General features: G+C 34.9%; 1 protein-coding gene and 1 long non-coding RNA gene across 3 annotated transcripts; one reads left to right on the forward strand and one right to left on the reverse strand.

Annotated features, from left to right (window-relative positions):
* Positions 1 to 1,335: 1,335 nt before the first annotated feature.
* LOC102810255 (dehydrogenase/reductase SDR family member 11-like) lies at positions 1,336 to 13,256 on the reverse strand. Of its 2 annotated transcripts, XM_085501470.1 has the most exons (8): positions 13,055 to 13,256; positions 9,354 to 9,545; positions 9,028 to 9,122; positions 8,798 to 8,930; positions 8,329 to 8,415; positions 7,888 to 7,953; positions 1,754 to 1,815; positions 1,336 to 1,654 (listed from the first exon to the last, which is right to left on the reverse strand). In XM_085501470.1, the coding sequence occupies exons 1-7, from the start codon at positions 13,178 to 13,180 to the stop codon at positions 1,774 to 1,776; spliced, it is 741 nt and encodes a 246-aa protein (XP_085357596.1). In that variant the 5' UTR covers positions 13,181 to 13,256; the 3' UTR covers positions 1,336 to 1,654; positions 1,754 to 1,773. The 2 variants fall into 2 exon arrangements, with proteins under 2 accessions (XP_085357596.1, XP_085357595.1); XM_085501469.1 differs by having other exon boundaries at positions 1,336 to 1,815.
* A 270-nt stretch (positions 13,257 to 13,526) lies between these two features.
* On the forward strand, positions 13,527 to 15,937 carry LOC146740940 (uncharacterized). Its single transcript, XR_014929931.1, has 2 exons — positions 13,527 to 13,616; positions 15,803 to 15,937. It is a non-coding gene; the product is annotated as an uncharacterized LOC146740940 (long non-coding RNA).
* Positions 15,938 to 21,536: the final 5,599 nt, after the last annotated feature.

Consider the following 21,536-nt stretch of genomic DNA (forward strand, 5'->3'; position numbering starts at 1 on the left):
CTTGCATAATTTTGTTGCTACCATCTGTAACAATCTAGAATTAGCTATCATTGTTGCTAATTGTAACAATATGGCAGTAACAGTATACAAATGTAAGTGTGTAGTATGAAGTGTCAACCTTTTCACCACCACCTTCTTTTCGTCACAAATTCACAAAATAGTCCTTGTTATAACTTGCTCTTCTTTTATGAAAGTTGTGACAAAAATAGCCAATTTTTGAGGTGAAAACTGAAAATTTACTCAAATTCTGCCTGTTGGCTCTAAAATTAGAGATTCATTTTCAGAAATATTGAAGAATATAAGAAAAATTTGAACGAGAAAGTCTGGTAGTGAAAAGGTTAATGTAATCGGTCCAGGTTTATCTAGAACACGCGCACATGAAAGTGATACTAAAAATCCTTCCATATATCTTTTCATTACAAATCATTTTGTACTTGACAGGTGGGTGCAAGGAAGGTGACAAGCGAGTCAGACTCTGAGAATATTTTTGAAATTATACCAATTAAAAGTAGTCACTTGAATTCTAATTGGGAATAAGACACAAGAGAATAGAACAATATTGACAGGCAAAAACAAGTTCCATGGCTGTTTCACTGGCACCTGTTTTGTGTCCTACATCTAAAGCTACGAGATATTTGTTTATGTACCAGTATTCACTTTATCACCAATGTTAATTTATCATTTGGTAAACCGTGATGAAATGAATTTACTTGAATTGTGGAAAATGATTACTTTTCAGGCTCTAAATGTTGGAGACCGTTTTCCATTTTGTCGTTTGAATTTTCCATTCCTGGTGCCTCTGAATAATGTTCCATTGTGAATTGAATCATAAAAACCTGTTTTGAATTACTGCGAGCCGAATCCTAAATTACTTCACACAATTTAGATCTTGTAATATATCACAAGAAAATTCCAAAAAAGCTATAGAAATCATCTCAGACGAACAGTGTAACTTGTGATTTTAAAGTGCCTGTGAAATGCCCACCAACCCGTTTCCCCATTTTGGAATGGACAGTTATTGATTTTGATTTCTACCAAAACTTAATCAATTATGTGCATTAGCCCACAGCATTTATGCATAAAGCTTCATCAGAAAGCAACATGTGCTTCTTGAGATATCAGTGGAACAGACAGATGGCATTAGGATTGAACATCGAATAGTCTTATTACTACCGGGGTATTATTATTATTACTATCCTTTGCAAAAAGTTGTTTTCAAAATACCCTACTATGCTTTTGTACAAAACTCCAGTTGTTGTGTGAATAGATCAAATTGATATACTGAAGACATAGAAACCAATTTCTCTTCATTGAATCATGTGACCTAACAAGTAATTCACAATTTTTTCAGTTGCATTTATTTATAATAAATTACATTTGAATGATTTCTTAATTCGAGTTTGTAATGGACCATTTTCCCTTCACTGTGAGATCCTGTGTTATGCGTAAAATCAAATGAAAAAACGGGACAAACAAAGGTCATAGCGTTGTAGTGGCGACAAACATCACGTGGAATTCAACAAAAGCGAAAATATTTCGGGTGATATTACCATGCTTAATAATCTGCTGTACATATTTGATGGTGGTAATTTCGATGAAGTAAGGGTACTCAATCGCAATCTTCCCCTGTCAAAGATCAGCCTTTCAATGTGAGCTACGAAATAAAGAAATTCAAGTTCAAAATAGAGTAGTTTGTTGCAGGCGTGCGTCTTTCATGCAATTCACAAGATCTCGTAGTTTAACGGAAAATCACCTTTTGCTATTTCATTTAGTTTAGGATACTTGTTCAACTGGTCTCACTGTGATTTCATTAATCTGAAAAAAAACACAAGAAATATAAATGTCAATAAGAGACCATCATTAATTTTGCAATATTTAAAAATAAATTGTTTTAGCAGGTCAAATACATATCCCACATACATGTAATATTTATATATACCATACTCGTTTGACTCAGCACCCATGCTCAGCTAAGCACCCCCCAACTTTTGAGGTATTTATATCTTCGAGTATGGTCAACTAAGCGCCCATCCCTTCCAAAATGCTACAAATTTGACTATTTTAGTCTTTGACTATCTATCTGATAATTGTTACATATATCAATAAATATAAAGAAGTACAATTTTTTTAGTATAATTAACAACTGTTAGTGTGTATGATGGACTCGCTATGAGTGGAAGTTGAAGTTGAAATTGAAATTATACAAGCATAGAAGTTAAAATTATTATCCATCAGAAACACTAACCCATCAAAAGTTACATTGTATTATAACCAGTCATTTAATTCATAGTTAGGTGAGCGGAGAAGGGAGTGCTTATTTTTATTATTGTTGACAAGTTTGTCCACCCAGTTTGCCATTCATCATGACCATGACCATTTCCATATATATATATATATATATAATGCTTCAGCCATTGTCAGACTTGACTCCTCTGTAGTGCATAAGCAAATTCCCAAGTTTTGTGGGTCTTTTAATTAGGCTAATTAATGGCTGACACTGAATAAGCTTGCCACAATGTATTGATTACACCAGGAAGTCATCCTCTCGCCAATGCATCCTACCACAATAATTGAACAAAAGTCTGTGTTCTGATTAAGACTCTTTATTTCATACATAAATATTGCATAACGACAATTAACTGATATGTAACACAAACAAAATAATAAATACATATACAACGATAAAATAAATACATTGAGGCACTGTAGTTTACACACAGTGTTAAAGTGTCTAAAATACACAAACACATATAACTGAACTCTATAACATACATTGTATAGTGTTGCACATTTGCTCTTGTGTTGCTTATTAACGATATCAAAGTCTTTTCCAAATTCCTCTTTGTACCGCGATAATGAGAACTGACCACTCTATTGTTGGTATATACTGTGCACCTGACCCATCATCTGACAGAAGCAAAATATCAATACTTAACGTCTGCATCGATGAAGTTCTTTTTTGACAACTTTCCATTTGCTAAGTGCTTTTTCCAATACTGTAAAATACTTTATTTTAGCTGGAATTAATTTTCGCTGAAAAGATTTGAGTGTTTTGAATGAAATTTATTTTCACTAATTTTTGACGAGATGAGTGTAAAACATAAGAGAAAAGCTATATTTGCTAAATTTTATTTTCACTGAATCATCCCTTCAGCGAAAATAGTGAAAATAAATTCCAAGCAAAAATAAAGTATTTTACAGTATTGCTGAATAGTCAGCACTTATTTTGATCTTTATTACTGTTGTTTTAACTGGTGTGTTTTGTCATCAAAATAAATGCTACCCTTTTTAATAACCCTTTTGCTTTCTCTTCTCTCTCTTACCAGTACCATGGGATGACAATTTCCAAAAAGCAAGAGCACTTTTTTCTTCCTTGTATGTTGGAAAAGACTTCAATTTGACTTTACTTGGTTATTTCACATCTGAAATATAACAAATTAGAAATAATCAAATAAAGCATAGATAGACTACTAGTAGGTGCTGAGGGATTTGAATATGACAAATTTACTGTCACTCCCAGGAATGATATTGACAAAATTCCATTATAGACACCAGAATATTGAGGAAGATATTTCTGACTAACATAGTGAAACTATGATAACCTTGCCTGGCTTACCTGCTAATTTTACAAATGCCTTTGAATATTTTTGAAATATAAACCAGTCCTGTTTATTAATGTATAGAAATATCATTCAACCTTTTAAATATTGTTAACAGAGTTAAAAGTGGTTACAATAAAGTTTCTAGTGCACTGTTATAAACTTTACCAATAAACATAAACTATGAAAACAGTGAAATGTTTAAACCAGCTGCTTCAGAAACTACAAATTAACCATTTTTTCTATGTTTAGAATGTTAGGGTCTTACTTGATTTTTCTTTTCAGTGTTAGTCTTAGTTATTTTTTTTACATGTTTTTCAGAATGTATCTTTTTATTGTACTTTTCATCAAAACCTCAAATATGGGGTACAATATCAATAAGGATTCTATTCTATTCACATAGAATGGAGGATGCGTGAATAAATTGCCACACCTTAGAAATCTGTATGTGAATAATGCAAGGTGTTGATATACTCTCATTTCGATCATGTACGCGTTTCAGTCAACATGCACAATAAGCTGCCATCTGCACATTGTTTACTCAGATTGAGAGTTTATTGAAGATTGGAATCAGAACAAATCACCACTTGAAGAATTTGACAACGATTCAGGGTTTGTTAACCACGTACACAGACTCAGAACATAGCAGTTAACAGTACGACTTTTTAAATTTGCAAATACAATTTCAATTTTTCATTTAATCCACTATGTGATAATGAGAAACGCTTTAGGAACTGAAAGTGTTTGTGAAGATTAGATGGCATACCCTGTTTCAGCAGCTCAACATCATGCGACATTTATTGACAGCAGTTAATTATTCCAGCCTAGCAGCGTCAACATCTCAACTCGCACCTAACTACTGTGATATTCAACACTAAATTTTCTCTGTAAACACAACCTTGCTCTTGTATAAAAAGTTTAAATGGTACAGTGTAGCATCTAAAATCTCCTGTCTGTCCACAATGACATGACATGACATGATGTAAACCAACCTAATTATTTTATTTTATTTTATAAATTATGTGACCAACCCTAAAAAGTGGAATCTGACACTTTTTTTTATTTCACCCTATCTGTATTTACAATAAGGGTAATACATGTATACAGATATATATTTTTTTAGATTCTTCCTTATTTGTATTGATTGAATTCAATTTTTTATTTAACTGAATATATTTATAGACAATCTGAATAATTTTATCATTTAAAGTTTCAGTTACACTGCTTATCAATGTTTAACTTTTCTGTGAATTAATAAAGTTTTGTCATTTTTCTTCACATATTTGGCAAAGTTGCTTTGCTTGGGCGGGAACTTGAATGCTACCTAATTGAAATCTATAAATGACCAGTAGAATTATATATGAAAATGTCAAAATTTCTATAGAAGTATGTAGAATTTAACAGACATTTGGCACTTTTTTCTATAGAAATTCTTTAGAACTCTATAGAATTCCATATAATTTCTATAGAATTTCTAAAGATTTCTGAATAATTTCTATGAAATTCGGTATAATTTCTATAGAATTCGGTATAATTTCTATAGAATTCGGTATAATTTCTATAGAATTCCGTATAATTTCTATAGAATTCCGTATAATTTCTATAGAATTTCCATACAATTCCGTTGAATTTCTATAGAAAAGGTGCCAAATGTCTGTTAAATTCTATAGAAATTTTATACACTCTTATAGAATAATCAATAGAATTCTATAGAATATTTTCCTAAGGGACAGAACTGACAAGGTTTGCCAGAATCATATTCTCTCAAGCTGATTAACCTTTCTATGATTTGGTCTTGCTTTGCACTGAAATAATTATGCTAGTTGTAGGTAGTTTGGCTCTTCCGTTTCACCCCTCCGGAATGTTCTACTTTCACAGCCTAATCGCAGGTTTTTCGAAAAACGTTGAAAAAACACAAGAATTAGTAGAAATGTTCCAGTTTGGGGCGGATTATTGATAGAGATTAATGTCTTTATTACAAAAATGCTGAAAAACCATGAGTTTTTTCCTTACTTATTTTTTTATCGGCGAAAAACTGCGATCTCGGCAAATTTGGTTGCACAACTTCCCTTTATCATGTACACCCAGCGACACCGATGCCAGCTGACTGTGGGCGTGACTTGCATAAATTACCGCCGGTAATTAAACCTTGGTAACATCTCAGTTTATACTTGTTAGTATGCGCAACAGTAAAAATCGCCATCTTTGTTTATATGAGACCCATATTGCTAGCGCATGCGTGGCGCGACGACTACCGCCCTTTAAATTACATTGTTTGTTAGATGCATTGAAAACTTTCAACACTACTATTACATACCTTCTTTATCTGCACTGTAAACAACCATACGTTTTAAAATGTGCCGCAGGCAGCGGATATGGAATACCTCGATCCAGGCGAACGTCTAGAAAACACATTTCCCGGGAAGACACCGTCGAAGCCATCCCAACAACAGTATCACGTATCTGGTAATTGTGCCGTAACAGTACTGTGTAGAATTGTCCCATCTATTTCGACCAGTAGTTGCAGTATCTCTTATACTTACAAATGACACCATATGATGCATTGATTAATAACGACTAAACAGGAAAAAGTTTCTCACACACCAAAAGCAGACGTAATGACAGCCGCCAGTCATTCCGCTAAGTATTGTGGGATACATAACAAAACTTCCGTCAGCGGTACTGAAAGCTTTGTCATAACATCGAAAGTGGGGCGATCGTGCCTCGGAACAAATGTTGGGGGGCGTCGTCCCTCCAAAATCAAGCAAAATTTGCCCCTCAAAATGCAGGAAATAACGTTTCAGAAGGTCTAGATTTCCAAATTTTTAAGGGGGAGTATGCCCCTGTAAAGTCGCGCCTTCAGCGCAAGGTTGGTGAGTAGATCTCGCCCCCTCCTTGCAAATTTTCGTGCCGCCGCCTCTGTCATATCTGCCTCGAGCCTTGTGGACTGTATTGTGACCAATTATAAACATTTGAGCCATTAAATACACGTACATATTAGAAACATGAGATGTGATACAAACTACAGTTGCTTATGTTTTTAATATAATATTTGTATAGTATAGAAGTTTTGGGATTGGCATTTACATTTTTGTAATGAGAAAATAAATATTTGTTATGATACTATAAGTGTTGTCATGAGTGTTTTGTCTAAGGAAAACGTATTTGTCGTGTCAAGTATCAAAGATGTTTTTTTTTCAAGAAAAAATAACTTTTTACATTCGCTAAAAATAGAGAATAAATATATCGCCACAAAATTATATACGATCTACTTAAGGTACCTACCAAATATCAAAGCAATTGGGTTTATAGTTTTTTACTGAAAATTACAAAGTAATTTAAGTATAGTAAACTTTTCGGTAATTAATTTGCATATTTTTTGGCAGATCAACTTTTCATGAACAAATTCTCATCTGCACCCATTAAGGCAGCCACACAACAAAAATCAAGTCAAATGATTCACTGGCTTGTGAGAATAAACAGGCAACATCCGTTAATCCACCCATTCATCCATCCAGACGCCGGGCGAACACAGCATCGTCGGTATAGCTTAAAACAGGCAAACAGGTATACCTGTATGTGCGTCGTATATAAACACACACTGACAGACTTTGCTTACGAGCACGAAAAGTGACAATGGCCTCACTCCCTTGGCTAATTTGGATGGTTGAACCCACCTTAAATATGCCACACCAGCCACAAATAATGATATATTGTGCATCAAAACATGGTGGCCTCCTATGTAAAGATGCATTGTTTTTCTCAATAATTAGTTTTTACTGGGAGAGTGCTACCTTCCGCGAAATTCCAATACATGTATGTATGCATACATGCAAGGAGCAAAGTACTTGTATTTACAATTTTCAGTCAGGTTCCATTCTACAATATTTATGGCTAGTATCGTTCAAATTAGTCCTCTATTTTGAGTTCAATGAGATATAAATGTGTTTTTGTGATTGTATACAGTGACTGCTTATTTCTGCAGGTTTTTCTCAATGTGCTGTTCTGTGTTAATTTGGTGATGTCATGTTATCCATACAGTACTTTTGAAAGTATAGCTGTTATGTGTTATAACACGTGGGTCAGCTATTAATGGGGAGACATTGACCTACATGTGTGATACATTCTTCTTTATTAAAGCTAGTGATGTTTAGTATATAGAATGTAAAATATACTATTAGTTAAAATAATTATTCGAGTTTCTACATTTTTGTTGTAAAACAAAAAACTCCACAAATTCAACTGATATTGCATGATGTCACTTGTATCATTTAATGAACCCACTCACCTGTACATTTGGAGGAGATTTCAACACATCCAATACCACAGCCGCTATATCCGATGGCTGCAAACACTGAAATCAAGTCACATATCGTAGTAAGAAACATTTGATTCTATTATTTGTGATATCACCGCCATATTAATCTATTCCCTGAGTTGTTCAGTATCTATGGTATCATTATTTATTTATTTTAATCCATTAGTCTGTTGCTAAATTATGTTTATTTTATCACTTTGGTATCAGTTTGTCGATTTACTATAACGAAAGTATTAACTTCACCGGACTTACAATTCCATTGTACATCTTTCATTATTATGTTCATGCAATAAGGAGTTTAATATTTGTTGTAACATTTTTTTTTAGATTTTACAATGAAACCAAAATACGCATTCTTTATAGTATTATTTTTTGGTATTATTTATCAAATTCTATTACATAATACTTCACCTTTATTTCACTAAACGCTTGTTCTGCCAGCTCGTCATTGTACAGTGTTGAGAAAAAATTGCTTTGTGTGTTCCCAGGAGAAATGACCTATAAATAGAAGTACGCTGTGTTAGGCTGAGAAAAAAAATATCTGTTTCTCGTTTCTGCGCGCATTATTTTGAATTAAGCGTCTCGGACATTTTTTCTTCTAAAGCATTCCAAAATGCGCTTGTACTCGCACTTGTCTCAATTTTACTCCTTTTTAGCTCAGTATTCAAAGAAAAAAATCGTCTCACCGCCTTATTTTAAAATTTCTATGGAACGAGAAACAGGGAATTTTTTCCTGGCCTTAGCGTTAATTTCGCAAATATCCGACCGCCCGCACGGCCCACGCGTTTGCGCTGCCAACACATATAGTGATCATAGTATTTTTCAGTACATGCGACTATGGAGAATATAGAATTAGTGATAGTGTACAAGAAACACATACTGTGACTCGGATATGGGAATTCAAAACTCTCAACTCTTGACGTAAAGCTTCTGTCAATCCTGAAACCATGCGCTTAGTACCGCCATAGAAACTCTCATCAGGAGCACCAGGATTTACACGATGCGCTGCAACACTAAAATGGAGAATTTATACACAATTACTCTGTAACGATAAATACTGAAAATACAATTCAATGCACGTGTACACGAAATAATCAAGACTTACACTACCTACTAATGTTGAAAATATGACCATCATCCACATTTCGTTCTCGCATCTGTCTCACTGCTTCGCGAGTGCAAATACACAGGCCTAAGACATTGACCTACGGAAGATGTATGAAGGTTTCTTCAATACAATAAAATGAAGCGTAGGATAATTTTCTTAAAACTAAAACAATGACGGTTCCGAGTCCCACAGCCAAACTAATATTTTACACGGAAATACATATTTGACTGGGAGTGCATCATATAAACAATTTTTTCACAATTATGTGTCAAGTTACACTGTTGAAGCTTATTTATTTAATTGACATATTTACCCTAAAAACACTTACATTGAACATAGAAACCCAGTTACTAGTTTTACCAGTCAATAATGAGCCAGGTAAAGCAAAGCCAGCACAATTTACACATACATCCACACCACTATGGGATTGCTTTATTTCTTCAAACATTGCCAGAATATCATCTTCTTTACTAAGATCACACGTCATTGCTTGGAATACGCCCTTTCCAACTGGTTTGTGCTGAATAATAAATTTAAATTGCGTAATTGGTTTAGTAATAAGATAACAAAGAGATCAGAGTGATTAGGATGTGGCGTTGTTTCCTGAGCATTTTTTACAGTGCATCTAATTCGAGCCGAATTATACTAATTCGGTCACATAATTATCATCGAAATTGGCACTTGTTGTTGAGGCCCAGTGAGCCGATAATAAGCAGTGCCTTCGATAATGTGACAGAAGATCTGGGTTGCGTTAACATCTACCGCCTTGTGAACTAACTAAGAGACAACAACCACATTTTATCCCTAGTAAAACAAAAGAACTAAAATTGTTATTACAAAGAAATGCGACACGTATGATTTACAACGTTGAGAAAAATGTCAATTATTTAAAGAAAATGAAACGTCTAGTGTTTGCATTATGTTCAACTTTGACGTCTAACTTTTATACACTCACCAAGATACACACTAGCACAGGTGCTCGTGATATTGCTAGATTGTTGTATTTTGTTTATAAATAATGATATGACAGTATCACTGTTGGTTTCTACAATATTATGAGTACCTTTGGTAACTGTATTGCAGAGAATTCCTGAGAATGACTTCCAACAACAGATAATTTTAATAAGATAATTGTAATTTGTATGAGATATATGTACGGGCTATTAGTAAATATATATACAATAATTAGGATATAAAACATGTGTTTGTCCAAATAGTCCTTGGCCGAAACTTCCTACATTCGAGATATACTTACCAACTTAGCCCATTGCCGTCGATGCATCAACATTCAATAATAGTTGAAGTTTCCATAGTTTCCTGTTGACATAGAAACTATATACTACTGGCAGACATTGTATTTGCATTGACATATTATATACTGGAATCTACTAACGTATACCAGACATATATCTCAAAGAACATAAGAAAATCACTGCGCATGTACAACAGCCTTATCCGGAAGGTTAGGCGTATGGAAGATACTTCGCATGACACTGGGTCTTGAAAACTCTTTCCAAGGTCTATGGTTAGATTTAGCATGTACTTCGGTTTCTTAGTTAATTGCATTCACCTCCTTTCAGTACATCGGCGTCGGCTGGTTTAGGAACATACCGCAACAAAAATAGGACGTTACACATTCTTTTGGTGTAATTGGTGAAAACACACTTGTTTGATCAATGAACAATTGAGGATCTCACGTTAAGTATTATTACATTAATTCCAGCAAATGAAAGGATGTCTTCTCTGTATAACAAATCATATAGAAAATATAAATCATTTTGTAATGTATTACCCTGCCAAATTAACCATGGTGATAATTTAGCTTTATTTTAAGCAATACATCTATGCCATTTTTTGAAAGTCAATATTTTTGAATATGTTTTGAATCTATACCACATGGTTAGGTCACATGGTTAGGTCACATGATTCGGCTACTGAGGCAAATAGGGAAATGTAAACCTGTGCTATTATGAAGTCAGTGAACAAAAGATATGTCTAAGATAACATATGACCATATGTCGTCACGTTAACTCATGAATATTCATAACTCTAGAACACTGTTTGAGACCACTACATACCACCTGCGCCGCAAGGAAGGCATCAAACAAGAGTTGTAACTAATATAAGAGATGACCAGAAATGATCATGTGACTACATTAATATGCATAAGTACTTGGCTCATATATGAAAAAAACATATCTTAATCAGCGAACTAGGTATATACATAAAAACCAACTACCCTTTTTGACTTAATGTAATGAACATTCAAACTGCAATCACGTGACCTCATTAATTATGAAATAAATTGGCTTTAGCACTGCTGATGTCGCTTGTTGCTATTTTTTTCGTCTTAGCTTCGGTGCATTGTATCATTTTGTATTTATTCTTATAGGTTGTAAATGACTAAATAGACATATGGCCCTGATGAAGACAAACCTAATATGAGCGAGCAGTTATCAGTATAACGAACTTGGATAGCTAATGTTGACATTTTAAAATCCCCATTCTTGCGTTTGTATATTACTTCGAACGAAGACGATCTTAGAATCTCCACTCAGCATGTACGAATCCTTGAATATTTTACTGTTATAGAGCGAAAATCCGAAAATTTACTGTAAAATAGTACTGCTGTAAACTAGATTTATAATAATTATTTTCACATGTCTTAAGAATAATTCGAATCAAAATCGTGGAAGTCTCTTATGAATAAACTCTAGTCAAGCACTTGTAGGTAACTTTATAAAATAGACAACGTATCTATTCACTCATCAGTCTTGGCATTTTAGAACCATCAATTTGAAAGCCACTATAAATATTCATGAAGCGTAAAATGCCCGGTCTTCATATTGCAGACCATACACAATTCTGTATGCAAACCTTATGCACCCATGCGGTCACAGGTGAATACCTGTATAGGTTTTGTACTGCTATGTAATTTATAATAAGGTCACACAGGGCTGAGTGAATGAATATTTGTCATGCAATTAGTACGTCTAGTCTGGTGATGATAAAAGCACTATTTTAGTTAGACGTGTATAGAGTGGAAAAAGCATGAAAAGAGCATCAAATGTGGGAATGTTGGAGGACACAAACATACCGCTAGCACTACAGTCTCTGGGTCGACCAAGGAATAAACAAAATGCATTATTATACGCAACACTGAGATCATAAATATTGTTACGACTATGTTGAAACCAAAGCTGTGAACAATACTTGTTGCAACTAAAGCTTCGGAACAATGTAATTTTAACATTACTGCAGCTAGAAATTTTCGAAGCAATATATTGGCTCTGCCGTAGAATGATCGAATCTGTCGTTTTATGTCTTCATCATCCATGCAATTATCAGTAACGACAAATCCTAAATAAACGTGCTTGTGCACAATTTTTAGTTTAGAGTCACCAAGATATACGTGTGGAATGACACTGCTTTTAAGAGCACTCTTATGTGGAATAGAGTACATACATTCAGACTTCTTAGGATGGTAAATAATATCGAAGACCGACCCATATTCATAACAAACATTAACGAGGGTTCGCAAACCACGGATGAACAGGTTAAGGAATTCCAAGTCATCGGCATACATCAGATGGTTGATAAAAACCCCGCCCACACAACAGCTCACTGAGGTCATCTATATATACGTTGAAAAGTAAAGGCGAAATAATGCTACCTTGCCGAACGCCGTTTTCAACAGAAAACAAGGTAGAACAGTGAACAGCTGAGTTCGTTACCAAACAAATAAAATGCGAATACTAGTAATATAACCCCTGTCAATCAACTTTTTAAACAGGGACCAGTGGTTGACACGGTCAAATGCCTTGGTGGCATCTAAGGCCATCTAAGAAGCAGGGCTATTATACGAATGATAATAGTTAATAATTTCTTTCATAGCATAAATACACATGTCCGTAGAGTGTTCAAGTTTAAACCCAAATTGAGCATCATATAACTATAGTCGTGGTGTTAGTATACGTGGCATCGATATACGGGTATGAATCCGACCGAAGACATGGCAGAGTGAGTTACCTTGATTTCGTTGATATCGCAACCAATAACCTTCATTCCGTGTTCAGTTAGGAGCTGGCTGACCGCTGCTCCCATGCCTGACGCGGCCCCTGTAACCAGCACCACTCGTCCCACCCAACGATCCATGTTACTGCAGAATATGCTATGTCTTCTGTTGGCTGAATACTAGACGCAATGATCCCGGGACCCGCCGTGGGCGGCAGTATTTTCATTCGAGGTCAATTTTGGATCACCAGGTCATTCCTAAACGCGTAATTAGGACTGAGTCGAGAATCAATTTTGGGTGCCAGAAATCATCCAAAGACGTTTATTTGGGTATAATTTGCGCTGTCAAGACAAAGTTCAGGCTAATAAAATAAGATTGACGACGTTTTCCCATGAGAAAAAAGTGAATTATTTGTTGAAAAAGGCGGAGAAAAATTGATACGCAGAAATCGTGACGTTGACTCTACGCATACAATGCAGCGTCATGGAAATTGTCTACAGTACACGTACACGCATCTTTCGATGACGTGATTATTTTGCCAGCCAGCCCAGGACGCCGTACAGACATTGTACTAAGGTAAGAGCCTTTGCCCTTTTCCACAAATTTTAATATATTCTTAACAATTGCTTTACCTCTAAAACTCTGCACACCATGCTATGATCATTCAGTGTTTTGTACTAAACGACTCATCGCTTAGCAAAGCCAATTTTCAGGATTTATTGGCACATGATGTCATGAATCAGAGAAACTAATGACCAAAAATAAATATTGCATCGTATATAAATGATGACAGCGATTTACTAGGCCTATGGCCTGTGAACTCATATGATGTATGTGCACGGTGCGACTAGTAACAATTACCACGGCCACAGTTGTCGCGATGCATCTCAATAAAATAGCATCTAAAACCAATTAAGGCCGATATGTGTAATTACTTGTACATTAATAGTCTAGAGTCTATGCAACCAGCAATAATGACATGCAAGAATGGCATTGGCAAAATGATGACCTCGGATGTAGCCATGTCTAGGGGCATGGATATGATTTATAGTCTTTGCCCATTAATGTAATGTTATAATGTATATGAAGTATGTGATCATGATTAATCTTCATGATCATTTGTGACCACACCATTGATTATTCGGCATAGGCTACCACACACTATAATATTGAGCAGAAAGTCATGCAAGAAATTGCATTTGATTCACCACATTGGCATGGCTGGCTGTATTCATTCTTACTTTTTCATGATCATTGTTTGGCTCACTACAAGTTTCTTGTGATTTAGGCGGATTTTTGTCACATGCAAGAAACGGCAAGAGCTGCAATGTGTACATCAGGGTTTTTTTATCATGCTTGTGATGTTGCTACTGTAGGTAAATGGCCACAGCAGGAATGTACATAACTGTCATTTATTAGGCAGAAACTGATAGGGGCCAATTCCTTGTGCTCACTACATACACATGTACATCAGTGAAGGTTTTTCTGTTGCCAGCTGCCATTTTTGAAATGGTGCCACTGATCAACAGTTCATGCCACTCACCTCAACCTTAAACAATGACATGTGTTGTCATTTGTTATTAATTCTATTTTTATGGAAATGAGTTACCTTTTTCTAAAATAAACAAAATTTGATAGTAATATCATCATGTAAAAAAAATTGTTTAAAATGATTGTATTTGATATAGACTGAACATGTTGGGGGGAAAATAAATCTAAAATAATAAAATCCCTGCCTAACTACCCAATAGTTTTTACTCTAATACTGGAAACACCAAATTTGTTTTTCATTGGCCTCATAATGGTTTGAGATCTTTTTAACATGATCCACATAAATAATGAGGGATGAACTGGGATTCTGTACAAACAGGTCCATGCATTTACATTCTATGTTTCTGGTTTGATGTTGACTCATTTACAGCCTTGTCATTGGTGATACAAGAAGTTTACTCCTTATAGCATGTGTGTGGGCTGTCTTATGCAAACCAACAATGCTGTTTTTGCACATGGTCAATTCACTCCGGTTATATGTCAGATGACACATTACCATTGCCATGCGATAAATTCATTACTTTTACCGGTTCTATCAGTCTGATGGAATTGATATCATCATTGATAACTCTATGAAGTACAATTACATTCCATATAGTCTCTTTGCACCTACTTTATTTCTTATTCATTCTGAATGGACAGTTGGATGAACATACAATAGCCTAAAAGTAAGGGGGTATATTTGTACAACACCCTCATCGGCCTGTAACTTTGCATGATATGGGTCTATAATACTGTCTTGTAAACAGTTAACTACTGGTTTTGTACAGTTTATTGTTGCTGCACATATACTTATTGAAAACAACAAGATATAGTATTTTCTGCAATATGACTACTACCAAATTGGTCGGTGGTGATACCTATCATTTGGGTCTTCCGTCGACACTTATCTGCTTTTGCACCATGAGTCGTTCCATGCACATCATACCAGATTTAATCATGACACTCAGTTTACAACACTAATTTACCTCATTATAATGTACATAACCTGTGTTTTCATTGAGAGGATGCTTGAATGCACGGTAGTGCTTTCAGCATCCTCTCACTAGTTATTTACAATGTGCCTCAAGATTTAATTTATGGAAAGTCCAATCATATCCAAAGCATTTCAACAATGTTCTTCCTATTGAACATTCCTCTACTCAACACCTTACTCAAATCATTCATTACAATATATAATCCTTACCACTTGTTTTTTTATTTTCTTCCAGGCGAGATAATTCAACCATCACCTGTATCTCCTATTGTTTCAACTTTTTACTTTATTCTTACTCGAATTTTTTTGTAAACTTGTTGTATATTGATGGTTAAGATAAAAAATAAAAACTTTATTTTTTCCTTGTTCATTCATTTCCTTGTTCACAGACGTTTATTCTATTCACACTATTTTTACATGGTTGTCTTCCAACTAGTCATGCTGAGTGATGTCTAATAGCAGCTGGCCAAATTACAATCGAGTGGTGGGTGGGTCACAGTCAAGTACAAATAAGCCATTCACTGCCAAAGAACAAATATAATCATTCTTTCCGATCAAGTACTTTAACCCTCTTGATTCAAATGACATAACCAAAAGACATAAGACATCACCTACTTCCTATAACACACAACACCATATTCACATAATTGTTCATACATGTATACATTGTCACAGCAAAATCAATTACATAAATTTACCAATGGCTCCAGCAAATTATCTGCCCATATTAACTATAGCCTCTTTTGTAATCATCTAATACTTGTATTTTGTGTTTCAGTTTACATAATGTTAGTCCAAAAATGTCAGCTTCTATTATTTGAACACAATCCTATTATCAAGGTCACGTTTGTATTGTGCTGGTCCCGCTAACTCTGGGTCTTTATATTTGCTAATTAGCATATGTATGCGGTGGAAAGGTCGAGAACTGTCTGCTTTCAGTTTTCTCATTGTTTGGTACGACGGACGAGTCATGGCAATTTCGCCCCACTCATAGTTTCCAAAGATTCACAGTCAATTCGTCCCAATTCACATTCGTCCCAACACATTCGTCCCACAAGTCGATTCGTCCCAATTCAAATTCGTCCCACGAGTCGATTCGTCCCAATTCACATTCGTCCCATTTCACATTCGTCCCAATTCACATTCGTCCAATTTATTTAATTTTTGGTCAGCATTACGATCTTGAGCAGGGTCAATTTCTATGCCAACTGTTACTGACACGCTAATTAATAACTCCACGTTGCATGTACGATGTATTTGTATTTATTAACTAATAACTCTACGTTGCATGTAAGGTGTATTTGTATTTATTAACTAATAACTTGTACGTTGCATGTACGGTGTATTTGTATTTATTAACTAATAACTCTACGTTGCATGTAAGGTGTGTTTGTATTTATTACCTAATAACTTGTACGTTGCATGTACGGTGTATTTGTATTTATTAACTAATAACTCTACGTTGCGTGTACGGTGTATTTGTATTTATTAACTAATAACTTGTACGTTGCATGTACGATGTATTTGTATTTATTAACTAATAACTCTACGTTGCGTGTACGGTGTATTTGTATTTATTAACTAATAACTTGTACGTTGCGTGTACGATGTATTTGTATTTATTAACTAATAACTCTACGTTGCATGTACGATGTATTTGTATTTATTAACTAATAACTTGTACGTTGCGTGTAAGGTGTATTTGTTTTTATTAACTAATAACTCTACGTTGCGTGTACGGTGTATTTGTATTTATTAACTAATAACTTGTACGGTGTATTTGTATTTATTAACTAATAACTTGTACGTTGCGTGTAAGGTGTATTTGTTTTTATTAACTAATAACTCTACGTTGCATATAAGGTGTATTTGTATATAACGTCGGCAAAAACAGTGCGTGGGACGAATCGACTTTGGGACGAATCAACTTGTGGGACGAATCGACTTTGGGACGAATTAACTTGTGGGACGAATCGACTTGGGACGAATCGACTTGTGGGACGAAACGACTTGGGACGAATGTGATTTGGGACGAATCGACCGTCCCCCTTTCCAAACGGGTTTGTATATGAATAAATTTATCTGCGGGATCATGTCGTCAAAGTTAGTGAGTGTATCTCAAGAGCACACATGCAGCTGCACGTAAATATATTAATATATATCTCGATCGCATACTAAAACGTACGTAATACACGCGCACACTTCTAGTATTGTGGTAATATTCTGTATCTTAAGAGGTCTATATTTCATTGTTTTTGTGCAGTGCAGCTTCTCTTCGTAAAACACATTGCTAATTTCGCCATAGTATGGGTTTTGTATTCAGTTCTGAATAGAGCCTTCTTTATGTTCACGTTTTTCATTTTTGTATAAAAGTTTATGTATTTTTTGTGTGCAATTTAATATTCACATCGATACCATTAAATACACGTTAGTTTCCTACAGACAATTTCACATTTATTCCTGAACCCCTTGCAACATTAGTGCCGGCCATTCACTCACTCAATCTGCAAGCCTCTGTTCTGGTTATATTTCATATATTTTTTGTATTATAGCAGTGAGTCAATACGACGTCGCCGAATCTCAAGGGAAAGCTTTGTAAAATTGCACTACATGAGGCAGACAGTATATTTGTAAACTTGTATATAAACAAAAATCATACGGCAGTATATACACCCAAAACATGCTAGTTGTTGATCACAAATAATTCCACTCTCCATCCCAGGCAGGCTAAGACCTCTGTGATTTGAAGAAGCGCCATCTTGCGTGGAGAGTGAAATAATTTATAACGTGTGAAAACAATGCGTATGCGTTCTTCCCTACAAATATGATTACATATACATTTAAGATGACATGCAACTCTCCCGAACAATAACCTTGGTATTTACGGCTACCTATACTGTAAATCGTGGGAGCACTTTCATGTTTTTCATTAAAACACACTGACATAACCTTCAGAAAATAGTTCTAGGTCAAGCACCAGGTTGTTGAAGAATTAATTGTATGTACGCGTATATGGTTTTACCAACCTATAAGTACAACTGAAAATCGATACACGTGGTGGATTTTGATACTCGGCATTTGGTGAACGGTGGTTATAGTTCTGAGAATTCTCACATGTAGCTTAAACGTTTTCCTCGAAAAACACAAATCGCCAACGATGTTTCAACCCCAAACACCAGACTATAAATGTTTCGTTAATGTATAAGGCACATTTGTGTTCATGAGAGTAACTAAAACACCAATCAATCAATCATTTCAATCAATCATTTATTTCTCACAATAAAATAGAAAAAAAATACAATACTACAGAACATTTTGTGGCATGTGAAGGAAATTAACTAGAAGCTAAAAGCTTTTATCGTTAACACCTCAATTTGTGGCAATAATAAAAGTATACTGAAACCAATTAAACAATAGTAACATATGTTTTGTTCCATATACAAAATATAAAACTTAAAAATACAAATAAAGAGAGCAAATACACAAAAAACATACCAGTAAAATTAACAATATGAAATAAGTATGTATTAATTATTTTAAACATTATATTTTATATCAATAGCTAGCAGTGAGGGATTTCTTATATTTATATTTAATCAGTTGTAAGTTGTTTAAGTTTCTTAACTCAGTAGGCATGTTATTCAAAAGTTTCATTCCATGTCTTTTGATATTAAAGTCTGATTTTTGAGATTTATAATAGAAGAAATGAATTTGATTTTTTTGGCGAGTGTTGTGATTGTGAATTGTTTTATTAGTATGAAAAAAAATTGTGAAAGAAGTTTGGAGAAGATTTTTGCATTACTGGTACATAAACTGTGCTGTTTGTATTTTATTTATGTCAAAGATAGTCAGAGTATTAAATCTCTTAAATAGGGGTAGACTACTTTCTTTATAGTGTGATTGTGTAATCACGCGTAATGCTTTTTTTGTAAAAGATACAATTTTTGTAATTGTGACACATGTGTTTTTCCCCAGACTATGTTACAATAATATAAATTCTTCGAAAATGTTTTATTTTGAAATACTTCAAAAAAAATAAACAAAGATGTAATGTTTCAAAGTAAAACATCCGACTCTGCACGTTTCATAAATGTTTTTTAATGCGAAATGTATTGTATACAGGACACTTTTGTATACCGTCTACGCTATGCATCTATAATAAACACAATGCTTATTAACGACTTCGTGCAGCATATTAAATGGGAAAAAATGTTCACACACGTCATCATCATTGTCAGCAGACATAATGTGCATATATGGATAAATTTATTGTATTTTTATTTATAGTATTTTCAATAATAAACAGCTATATAATATAGTTAGGTAAATATAATTTTAAAATACACTTCTAGGAAGTGATTTTGAAAGTGGTGAAAATAAGAAAACCATTTTGACGGATAGAAAAGTGAATGAAATAGAATGAATGTAGTGCATATATGCAGATTAGAAGATTGAGTGAAGATAGAATTGAAGATATCAGATGCTAGGAGAATTATACTTGATCAAGCAGTGAAATATGAACATGAACTTGCACAGACGGAGCTTAGTTGCAGCGGTACAAATTTACATGTAGACGGTAGGAAGAATAGGTACTTTGACCAATTATTTAGTCCTGCGACGGGGATACAGAGATTAGATTAGGGTTAGATAAGAATCTGTTGGAACAGGATGTGAATCATGATGCTGGTGAGTCCATTTTACATAGTCAGAATGTGCATGAGGATGATGGTGTGAGTGTTGGCCACGTGCGTGTTGCGCGGGGCATGCGTTGTGTGGGCGGTCGTGATAGTGACAGCAATGTGGGTTCTGGATCCTCCATTGCCGGTATCTTCAAGTGAAGTCATCTTGGCCATGATTAAATAAATTAAAAAACACAGTCAGATATCAAGAAGTTTGCTGGTACCCATGGAGTACAAAAAGTTTACTCGTCAGTTCAGGACCAGAATTTTAGCGAATACTAAGAATGAAAATGAAAGAATGAACTACTTAGAACAGTATACTATTTGTGAAGCTAACAGAATTGATACTGGTTATGGCCACCTTGAGGCAGAGAAAGGGTATCCTGCTGGCATGAAAGAACTTCAAGAACGATATGGTGATATTGAATGCATTGCTCATGCCTATGTTAAGAAAGTTCTTGATTGGTCAGACATGAAAGCCTACAATCCAAAAGCTCCAGATGACTTTTCTATCTTTCTGGTTGACTGCGTGAATGCAGTGCACAATACTTGAGTATCAAGAAAACATATAAACAGCCAGTCAAGAAGCTGCCCTGGACCTTACATGATAAGTGGCGGAGGACCAAAGTGCAAGAAATCAGAGATAATAATGGAATAGTTACATTCAGACATCAAGAAAGAAGCCAAGAAAACAAATGACCCAATGCATGGAAGGATGGCAATAAGTGTTGAACAGAATAAGAGTGTTCAGAAAACCACCAAACCACGCCATCGTTCCTGTAACAAGAGTGACACCTATGCTACAGCCACAAAAGAAAAAGATGAGAGTAACATAGTACAAGCCCCAGTAGAACAAGATATACCATGGAATAAGTCACAAACTAAGGCAATTGTATATATTGTAAGGACCTCCTCCATACTGTGGAGACCTGTAAATCATTGTCACATGTGGACAAAATTAAGTTTCTAAAAAGCATGGGTGTTTGTTTTGGGTGTTTGAAATCTGGTCATCTACGAAAGGTGTGTCGACAGACAGCACTGTATGCCAAAGACGACATCCTACAATTCTGCATGATGAGCGATTCAGTAAAAAAAAAACGACCTGAACGTGAAGCCACATGATCATCAAAGGTGAGTACTTGTGCACAGAGCCATATGGGGACCGGTGATATTCAATGTACTATGGCAATTTTTCCAGTCATGTTTAAGGCTAAGAATAGTGACAGGGCTATTTCAACATATGCCCTTTTGAATCCAGATAACAGCATTTAATTTTGCACGGAAAGTTTA

This window comes from Saccoglossus kowalevskii, chromosome 7, assembly GCF_978046115.1.
Source record: "Saccoglossus kowalevskii chromosome 7, keSacKowa6.1, whole genome shotgun sequence".
In the NCBI taxonomy this organism is placed as follows: Eukaryota; Metazoa; Hemichordata; class Enteropneusta; family Harrimaniidae; genus Saccoglossus; species Saccoglossus kowalevskii.